Source organism: Oncorhynchus keta, chromosome 18 (assembly GCF_023373465.1).
Source record: "Oncorhynchus keta strain PuntledgeMale-10-30-2019 chromosome 18, Oket_V2, whole genome shotgun sequence".
In the NCBI taxonomy this organism is placed as follows: Eukaryota; Metazoa; Chordata; class Actinopteri; order Salmoniformes; family Salmonidae; genus Oncorhynchus; species Oncorhynchus keta.
The window spans coordinates 55,547,886-55,558,476 of NC_068438.1; the positions used below are offsets into that span (position 1 = coordinate 55,547,886).

The window sequence follows — 10,591 nt, forward strand, 5'->3', positions numbered from 1 at the left end:
AGGAGTCATGGTCTGTAATTAAGAAAAAGGAGTCATGGTCTGTAATTAACAAAAAGGAGTCATGGTCTGTAATTAACAAAAAGGAGTCATGGTCTGTAATTAACAAAAAGGAGTCATGGTCTGTAATTAACAAAAAGGAGTCATGGTCTGTAATTAACAAAAAGGAGTCATGAGTCAATATTAATAATAATATTAATAATAATATTAATAAATACACGGAAATGAACATGAATAAAGGCAACAGGAAGGAAATAGAGACGATCGAGTCGAGACGGTGATACATAGACTGATCTCTGATCTGGCAGGAGACATTGCTTGCTGTTTGGGGGGTTTTAGGCTGAGTTTCTCTCTAGCAGTTTGTGACATCTACAGTAAAAAAGGGATTGTATGGATAAATAGACTGATCTCTGCGCTGGCAGGTAAAGGCTTAGTAGAGTCAAAACGAACAACACCTCACAAAGGCACAAACAGAATGAACTGAACTAAATAAGGAGCTGATGAGACCAGGTGAGTAATTAACACAGGTGAAATCAATGAGAGACAGGGCTACGTTCCAGAACACAAAGAAACAGGGCTACGTTCCAGAACACAAAGAAACAGGGCTACGTTCCAGAACACAAAGAAACAGGGCTACGTTCCAGAACACAAAGAAACAGGGCTATGTCCCAGAACACAAAGAAACAGGACTACGTTCCAGAACACAAAGAAACAGGGCTACGTTCCAGAACACAAAGAAACAGGGCTACGTTCCAGAACACAAAGAAACAGGGCAAGGTTCCAGAACACAAAGAAACAGGGCAAGGTTCCAGAACACAAAGAAACAGGGCTACGTTCCAGAACACAAAGAAACAGGGCTACGTTCCAGAACAAAGAAACAGGGCTACGTTCCAGAACACAAAGAAACAGGGCTACGTTCCAGAACACAAAGAAACAGGGCTACGTTCCAGAACACAAAGAAACAGGGCTACGTTCCAGAACACAAAGAAACAGGGCTACGTTCCAGAACACAAAGAAACAGGGCTACGTTCCAGAACAAAAAGAAACAGGGCTACGTTCCAGAACACAAAGAAACAGGGCTACGTTCCAGAACACAAAGAAACAGGGCTACGTTCCAGAACACAAAGAAACAGGGCTACGTTCCAGAACACAAAGAAACAGGGCTACGTTCCAGAACACAAAGAAACAGGGCTACGTTCCAGAACACAAAGAAACAGGGCTACGTTCCAGAACACAAAGAAACAGGGCTACGTTCCAGAACACAAAGAAACAGGGCTACGTTCCAGAACACAAAGAAACAGGGCTACGTTCCAGAACACAAAGAAACAGGGCTACGTTCCAGAACACAAAGAAACAGGGCTACGTTCCAGAACACAAAGAAACAGGGCTACGTTCCAGAACACAAAGAAACAGGGCTACGTTCCAGAACACAAAGAAACAGGGCTACGTTCCAGAACAAAGAAACAGGGCTACGTTCCAGAACACAAAGAAACAGGGCTACGTTCCAGAACACAAAGAAACAGGGCTACGTTCCAGAACACAAAGAAACAGGGCTACGTTCCAGAACACAAAGAAACAGGGCTACGTTCCAGAACACAAAGAAACAGGGCTACGTTCCAGAACACAAAGAAACAGGGCTACGTTCCAGAACACAAAGAAACAGGGCTACGTTCCAGAACACAAAGAAACAGGGCTACGTTCCAGAACACAAAGAAACAGGGCTACGTTCCAGAACACAAAGAAACAGGGCTACGTTCCCAGAACACAGAGAAACAGAGCTACGTTCCAGAACACAAAGAAACAGGGCTACGTTCCAGAACACAAAGAAACAGGGCTACGTTCCAGAACACAAAGAAACAGGGCTACGTTCCAGAACACAAAGAAACAGGGCTACGTTCCAGAACACAAAGAAACAGGGCTACGTTCCAGAACAAAAAGAAACAGGGCTACGTTCCAGAACACAAAGGAACAGAACACAAGGTTGACTAAGAAAATATATACAGAACCTCAATCTACAATCAATCTACATACAATACGCCATAATGACAAAGCATAGAAATGTTTGTAGAAATGTTTGCTAATTTATTAAAAATTTAAAACGGAAATATCACATTTACATAAGTATTCAGACCCTTTACTCAGTACTTTGTTGAAGCACCTTTGGTAGCGACTTCTGCCTCTAATTGGGTATGACACTACAAGCTTGGCACACCTGTATTTCATGTGCCTTTTACTGAGGTGTGGCGTCTGTCTGGCTACTCTACTGCAAAGACCTGATTTCTCAGAGTGCTGCAGGAATGATTGTCCTTCTGGAAAGTTCTCCCATCTCCACAGAGGAACTCTAGAGCTCTGTCAGAGTGACGATCTGGTTCTTGTGTAATATAATAATAATAATATATGCCATTTAGCAGACGCTTATCCAAAGCGACTTACAGTCATGTGTGCATACATTCTACGTACTTTGGTCCCGGAATCAAACCCACTACCCTGGCGTCTCCAAGCGCCATGCTCTACCAACTGAGCTACAGAAGGACCATGATAACTGACGAAGGCCCTGCTCCCCAGATTGATCAGTATGCTCTCATTCTTCCATTTAAGAATGATGGAGGCCACTGGGTTCTTGGGGACCTTCAATGCTGCAGAATGATGGAGGCCACTGGGTTCTTGGGGACCTTCAATGCTGCAGAATGATGGAGGCCACTGTGTTCTTGGGGACCTTTTAATGCTGCAGAATGATGTAGGCCACTGTGTTCTTGGGGACCTTCAATGCTGCAGAATGATGGAGGCCACTGTGTTCTTGGGGACCTTTAATGCTGCAGAATGATTGGCCACTGTGTTCTTGGGGACCTTCAAGCTGCTGCAGAATGATGGAGGCCACTGTGTTCTTGGGGACCTTTAATGCTGCAGAATGATGTGCCACTGTGTTCTTGGGGACCTTTAATGCTGCAGAATGATGTAGGCCACTGTGTTCTTGGGGACCTTTAATGCTGCAGAATGATGGAGGCCACTGTGTTCTTGGGGACCTTTAATGCTGCAGAATGATGTAGGCCACTGTGTTCTTGGGGACCTTCAATGCTGCAGAATGATGTAGGCCACTGTGTTCTTGGGGACCTTTAATGCTGCAGAATGATGTAGGCCACTGTGTTCTTGGGGACCTTTAATGCTGCAGAATGATGTAGGCCACTGTGTTCTTGGGGACCTTCAATGCTGCAGAATGATGTAGGCCACTGTGTTCTTGGGGACCTTCAATGCTGCAGAATGATGGAGGCCACTGTGTTCTTGGGGACCTTTAATGCTGCAGAATGATGGAGGCCACTGTGTTCTTGGGGACCTTCAATGCTGCAGAATGATGGAGGCCACTGTGTTCTTGGGGACCTTTAATGCTGCAGAATGATGGAGGCCACTGTGTTCTTGGGGACCTTTAATGCTGCAGAATGATGGAGGCCACTGTGTTATTGGGGACCTTCAATGCTGCAGAATGATGGAGGCCACTGTGTTCTTGGGGACCTTTAATGCTGCAGAATGATGGAGGCCACTGTGTTCTTGGGGACCTTTAATGCTGCAGAATGATGTAGGCCACTGTGTTCTTGGGGACCTTCAATGCTGCAGAATGATGTAGGCCACTGTGTTCTTGGGGACCTTCAATGCTGCAGAATGATGTAGGCCACTGTGTTCTTGGGGACCTTCAATGCTGCAGAATGATGGAGGCCACTGTGTTCTTGGGGACCTTCAATGCTGCAGAATGATGGAGGCCACTGTGTTCTTGGGGACCTTCAATGCTGCAGAATGATGGAGGCCACTGTGTTCTTGGGGACCTTCAATGCTGCAGAATGATGGAGGCCACTGTGTTATTGGGGACCTTCAATGCTGCAGAATGATGGAGGCCACTGTGTTATTGGGGACCTTAATGCTGCAGAATGATGGAGGCCACTGTGTTCTTGGGGACCTTCAATGCTGCAGAATGATGGAGGCCACTGTGTTCTTGGGGACCTTTAATGCTGCAGAATGATGGAGGCCACTGTGTTCTTGGGGACCTTTAATGCTGCAGAATGATGTAGGCCACTGTGTTCTTGGGGACCTTTAATGCTGCAGAATGATGGAGGCCACTGTGTTATTGGGGACCTTCAATGCTGCAGAATGATGGAGGCCACTGTGTTCTTGGGGACCTTCAATGCTGCAGAATGATGGAGGCCACTGTGTTCTTGGGGACCTTCAATGCTGCAGAATGATGGAGGCCACTGTGTTATTGGGGACCTTCAATGCTGCAGAATGATGGAGGCCACTGTGTTATTGGGGACCTTTAATGCTGCAGAATGATGGAGGCCACTGTGTTCTTGGGGACCTTCAATGCTGCAGAATGATGGAGGCCACTGTGTTCTTGGGGACCTTTAATGCTGCAGAATGATGGAGGCCACTGTGTTCTTGGGGACCTTCAATGCTGCAGAATGATGGAGGCCACTGTGTTCTTGGGGACCTTCAATGCTGCAGAATGATGGAGGCCACTGTGTTCTTGGGGACCTTCAATGCTGCAGAATGATGGAGGCCACTGTGTTCTTGGGGACCTTCAATGCTGCAGAATGATGGAGGCCACTGTGTTCTTGGGGACCTTCAATGCTGCAGAATGATGGAGGCCACTGTGTTCTTGGGGACCTTTAATGCTGCAGAATGATGGAGGCCACTGTGTTCTTGGGGACCTTTAATGCTGCAGAATGATGGAGGCCACTGTGTTCTTGGGGACCTTTAATGCTGCAGAATGATGGAGGCCACTGTGTTATTGGGGACCTTCAATGCTGCAGAATGATGGAGGCCACTGTGTTCTTGGGGACCTTCAATGCTGCAGAATGATGGAGGCCACTGTGTTCTTGGGGACCTTCAATGCTGCAGAATGATGGAGGCCACTGTGTTATTGGGGACCTTCAATGCTGCAGAATGATGGAGGCCACTGTGTTATTGGGGACCTTTAATGCTGCAGAATGATGGAGGCCACTGTGTTCTTGGGGACCTTCAATGCTGCAGAATGATGGAGGCCACTGTGTTCTTGGGGACCTTTAATGCTGCAGAATGATGGAGGCCACTGTGTTCTTGGGGACCTTTAATGCTGCAGAATGATGTAGGCCACTGTGTTCTTGGGGACCTTTAATGCTGCAGAATGATGGAGGCCACTGTGTTATTGGGGACCTTCAATGCTGCAGAATGATGGAGGCCACTGTGTTCTTGGGGACCTTCAATGCTGCAGAATGATGGAGGCCACTGTGTTCTTGGGGACCTTCAATGCTGCAGAATGATGGAGGCCACTGTGTTATTGGGGACCTTCAATGCTGCAGAATGATGGAGGCCACTGTGTTATTGGGGACCTTTAATGCTGCAGAATGATGGAGGCCACTGTGTTCTTGGGGACCTTCAATGCTGCAGAATGATGGAGGCCACTGTGTTATTGGGGACCTTTAATGCTGCAGAATGATGGAGGCCACTGTGTTCTTGGGGACCTTTAAAGCTGCAGAATGATGGAGGCCACTGTGTTCTTGGGGACCTTTAAAGCTGCAGAATGATGGAGGCCACTGTGTTCTTGGGGACCTTCAACACTGCAGAATGATGGAGGCCACTGTGTTCTTGGGGACCTTCAATGCTGCAGAATGATGGAGGCCACTGTGTTCTTGAGGATCTTCAATGCTGCAGAATGATGGAGGCCACTGTGTTATTGGGGACCTTTAATGCTGCAGAATGATGTAGGCCACTGTGTTATTGGGGACCTTCAATGCTGCAGAATGATGGAGGCCACTGTGTTATTGGGGACCTTCAATGCTGCAGAATGATGGAGGCCACTGTGTTATTGGGGACCTTTAATGCTGCAGAATGATGGAGGCCACTGTGTTCTTGGGGACCTTCAATGCTGCAGAATGATGGAGGCCACTGTGTTCTTGGGGACCTTCAATGCTGCAGAATGATGGAGGCCACTGTGTTCTTGGGGACCTTTAATGCTGCAGAATGATGGAGGCCACTGTGTTCTTGGGGACCTTTAATGCTGCAGAATGATGGAGGCCACTGTGTTATTGGGGACCTTTAATGCTGCAGAATGATGGAGGCCACTGTGTTCTTGGGGACCTTCAATGCTACAGAATGATGTAGGCCACTGTGTTCTTGGGGACCTTCAATGCTGCAGAATGATGGAGGCCACTGTGTTATTGGGGACCTTTAATGCTGCAGAATGATGGAGGCCACTGTGTTCTTGGGGACCTTTAATGCTGCAGAATGATGTAGGCCACTGTGTTATTGGGGACCTTTAATGCTGCAGAATAATGGAGGCCACTGTGTTCTTGGGGACCTTTAATGCTGCAGAATGATGGAGGCCACTGTGTTATTGGGGACCTTTAATGCTGCAGAATGATGTAGGCCACTGTGTTATTGGGGACCTTTAATGCTGCAGAATAATGGAGGCCACTGTGTTATTGGGGACCTTTAATGCTGCAGAATGATGGAGGCCACTGTGTTCTTGGGGACCTTTAATGCTGCAGAATGATGTAGGCCACTGTGTTATTGGGGACCTTTAATGCTGCAGAATGATGTAGGCCACTGTGTTCTTGGGGACCTTCAATGCTACAGAATGATGTAGGCCACTGTGTTCTTGGGGACCTTCAATGCTGCAGAATGATGGAGGCCACTGTGTTCTTGGGGACCTTCAATGCTACAGAATGATGTAGGCCACTGTGTTCTTGGGGACCTTCAATGCTACAGAATGATGTAGGCCACTGTGTTCTTGGGGACCTTCAATGCTGCAGAATGATGGAGGCCACTGTGTTCTTGGGGACCTTCAATGCTGCAGAATGATGTAGGCCACTGTGTTCTTGGGGACCTTCAATGCTACAGAATGATGTAGGCCACTGTGTTCTTGGGGACCTTCAATGCTACAGAATGATGTAGGCCACTGTGTTCTTGGGGACCTTCAATGCTGCAGAATGATGGAGGCCACTGTGTTCTTGGGGACCTTCAATGCTGCAGAATGATGTAGGCCACTGTGTTATTGGGGACCTTCAATGCTGCAGAATGATGGAGGCCACTGTGTTCTTGGGGACCTTCAATGCTGCAGAATGATGGAGGCCACTGTGTTCTTGGGGACCTTCAATGCTGCAGAATGATGTAGGCCACTGTGTTATTGGGGACCTTCAATGCTGCAGAATGATGGAGGCCACTGTGTTCTTGGGGACCTTCAATGCTGCAGAATGATGGAGGCCACTGTGTTCTTGGGGACCTTTAATGCTGCAGAATGATGTAGGCCACTGTGTTATTGGGGACCTTCAATGCTGCAGAATGATGGAGGCCACTGTGTTCTTGGGGACCTTCAATGCTGCAGAATGATGTAGGCCACTGTGTTCTTGGGGACCTTTAATGCTGCAGAATGATGTAGGCCACTGTGTTCTTGGGGACCTTTAATGCTGCAGAATGATGGAGGCCACTGTGTTCTTGGGGACCTTTAATGCTGCAGAATGATGGAGGCCACTGTGTTCTTGGGGACCTTCAATGCTGCAGAATGATGTAGGCCACTGTGTTCTTGGGGACCTTCAATGCTGCAGAATGATGTAGGCCACTGTGTTCTTGGGGACCTTCAATGCTGCAGAATGATGTAGGCCACTGTGTTCTTGGGGACCTTCAATGCTGCAGAATGATGGAGGCCACTGTGTTCTTGGGGACCTTCAATGCTGCAGAATGATGGAGGCCACTGTGTTCTTGGGGACCTTCAATGCTGCAGAATCTTTTTGTGTGACCTTTCCCAGATCTGTGCCTCGACACAACCCTGTTTCAGAGCTGTCTGGACAATTCCTTCGACCTCATGGGTTGGTTTCTGCTCTGACACTGTGGGATCTTATATAGACAGGTGACATCCAATCATGTCCAATCTATTGAATTTACCACAGTTGGACTCCAATCATGTTGTAGAAACATCTCAAGGATGATCAATGGAAACAGGATGCACCTGAACTCAATGTTGAGTCTCATAGTAAAGGGTCTGAATACTGTTTCAGTTTTATATTTAATACATTTGCTAAAATTATTAAAAGCCTGCTGTCACTTCATCATTATTGTCACGCCCTGATCTTAGAGATCATTTTTATTCTCTATGTTTGGTTAGGTCAGGGTGTGACACGGGTGGGAAAGTCTGTTATCTATTCTTTGTTTTTGGCCATGTGTGTGTGTGTGTGTGTGTGTGTGTGTGTGTGTGTGTGTGTGTGTGTGTGTGTGTGTGTGTGTGTGTGTGTGTGTGTGTGTGTGTGTGTGTGTGTGTGGTTCCCAATCAGAGGCAGCTGTCTATCGTTCTCTCTGATTTGGGATCACATATAAGTTGTCATTTTCCTTTTGGGTTTTGTGGCATCTTTTTTTCTGTTTAGTGTTTAGTACCTGACAACAAGCTTCTTTTCTGTTTTCTGTTTAGTACCTGACAACTGCTTTCGTTTGTTATTTTTGTTTGAGTGTTTTTTGAATAAAGTATCATGAACACTTTCCACGCTGTGCTTTGGTCCACTCTTCCTTCTACCAATCAGAACCCTAACCATTATGGTGTATTGTGTGTAGATTGCTGAGGATTTGTTTTTATTTCATCCATTTTAGAATAAGTCTGTAACGTAACAAAATGTGGAAAAAGTCAAGGGGGTCTGAACACTCTCCCGAAGGCATGTACATATGAAAATAGTTAAAGATTATTGAAGTGACTCGTGTTCCATAGTGATAGTGATGGAAGAGCATGCATTGGGCCAGTGCAGAACCAGCTAGATGTGTTTAGCCAATCAGAGGTTGCATGATCAGCTCATTGCACAGAGGGTGGGGCGAGTGGGCACCTGCTGATTGGCTGAGGAGAGTAGGAGAGCCAAGCATAAACAAATCGTCAAAACAACACAGTGAATGAAATAGTCCCGTAGCTCAGTAGCATACTCAGCAGGGGGAAGTGGATACATATGTATTCAGTTGTTTTACTGTATACTGTGCCCATGTATTAGGCTGCTTAAGCAATTCGGACTGAGGGGTTGTGGCCAATATAGCGCGGCAGAGGGCTGTTCTGGATGTAGACCATCAGCATCCAAATGACCTGTTTATAAAGCGACAGAGGGCCTAAGGGCTGCAGTTTGAGTTCTCCCAAGGGATAAATCCATTCTATGAATTCATTGCAGATCATCTGTCAGCTGACTAAATGAGGGACAAATTCAATACCCCCCCCCCCCAAAAAAAATGTATGAATGCAGTCTGTACCCCTCATTGTTGACCTCTTTCCCAATCTCTGTCTCCCAGGAGAGCTGAAGGAGATTAAACATGACATCTCCAGTTTACGCTACGAACTCCTGGAGCAGAAGAACCACAATACGGAGGAGTTAGCTGAGCTGATCCGGAGACTGGGAGAGAAGATACCTGCCGAGCAGCAGAGGCATCAGGGTCAGATATAGGCATATGTATCCTACATCATCTAGGATCAATGATGAGTGAGCTGATCAGGAGGAGACTGGGAGAGAGGACACCTGCGGAGACACCAGCCACATACGCTGAACATATAAAACATCATAGCTATTTCCATGACTGAGTCCAGGTGAAAGTTATCATCCCTTATTGATGTCACTTGTTAAATCCACTTCTATCAGCGTAGATGAAGGGGAGGAGTCACGTTAAAGAAGGATCTTTAAGCCTCGAGACAATTGAGACATGGATTGTGTCTGTGTGGAATTCAGAGGGTGAATGGGCAAGACAAAAATATGTAAAGTGCCTTTGAACGGGGGTATGGTTTTAGGTGCCAGGAACACCGGTTTGTGTCAAGAACTGCAACGCTGCTGGGTTTTACACACTCATCAGTTTCCCGTGTGTATCTCGAACGGACAACCACCCAAAGGACATGCAGACAACTTGACACAACTGTGGAAGCATTGGAGTCAACATGGGCCAGCATCCCTGTGGAACACTTTCCACACCTTGTAGAGTCCATACCCTCACTAATTGAGGGCAAAGAAGGGGTGGTTTCACCTCAATATTAGGAAGGTGTTCTTAATGTTTGGTATACTCAGTGTATAAGAGGTGTACCCAATGTCCCAGTAGACTCCAGAAACAATATTATCCCCACTGTTTATTCAATGCAATGGTCAAATGAATGAATTATTTTAGGTGAGTAACCCAGAAACTCATAATGGGATTTTGCTGGCGGGCCGGTGGTGCGCCCGACCCCGTAGTCATTATCATAGCCGTTTTGGCGGTCATTATCGTAGTAATTTTGGTAGTAGTTATCGTAGTCATTTTGGGTAGTCATTATCGTAGTCATTATGGTAGTCGTAATGGTAGTCATTATCATAGTCGTTTTGGCGGTCATTATCGTAGTCATTTTGGTAGTAGTTATCGTAGTCATTGGGGTAGTCATTATCGTAGTCATTTTGGTGGTAGTTATCATAGTCGTTTTGGTAGTCATTATCATAGCAATTTGGGTAGTCATTATCATAGTCGTTTTGGTAGTCATTATCATAGTCGTTTTGGTAGTCATTATTGTGGCAATTGGGGTAGTCATTATGGTAGTCATTTTGGTAGTCATTTTGGTAGTCATTTTGGTAGTCATTATCATAGCAATTTGGGT

The 10,591-nt window shown here is 46.4% G+C and overlaps 1 protein-coding gene and 2 long non-coding RNA genes across 4 annotated transcripts in view; 1 reads left to right on the forward strand and 2 right to left on the reverse strand.

Annotated features, from left to right (window-relative positions):
- trpc6b (transient receptor potential cation channel, subfamily C, member 6b) overlaps window positions 1-10,391 on the forward strand; it is a 136,270-nt gene extending 125,879 nt beyond the window's left edge. The window contains exon 11 of the mRNA XM_052468726.1: window positions 9,274-10,391. Within this exon, the coding sequence (XP_052324686.1) occupies window positions 9,274-9,425 (152 nt within the window). The 3' untranslated portion in view covers window positions 9,426-10,391. The remainder of the gene's footprint in view (window positions 1-9,273) is intronic.
- Window positions 3,622-7,528, reverse strand: LOC127908919 (uncharacterized). 2 transcript variants are annotated; one of them, XR_008069047.1, is made up of 7 exons: window positions 7,420-7,522; window positions 5,880-6,143; window positions 5,000-5,263; window positions 4,692-4,867; window positions 4,384-4,559; window positions 3,944-4,031; window positions 3,622-3,812 (listed from the first exon to the last, which is right to left on the reverse strand). It is a non-coding gene; the product is annotated as an uncharacterized LOC127908919 (long non-coding RNA). The 2 variants fall into 2 exon arrangements; XR_008069048.1 differs by lacking the exons at window positions 3,622-3,812; window positions 3,944-4,031; window positions 5,880-6,143 and having other exon boundaries at window positions 4,525-4,867; window positions 7,420-7,528.
- On the reverse strand, window positions 6,252-6,534 carry LOC127908920 (uncharacterized). Its single transcript, XR_008069049.1, has 3 exons — window positions 6,496-6,534; window positions 6,320-6,407; window positions 6,252-6,275 (listed from the first exon to the last, which is right to left on the reverse strand). It is a non-coding gene; the product is annotated as an uncharacterized LOC127908920 (long non-coding RNA).
- Window positions 10,392-10,591: the final 200 nt, after the last annotated feature.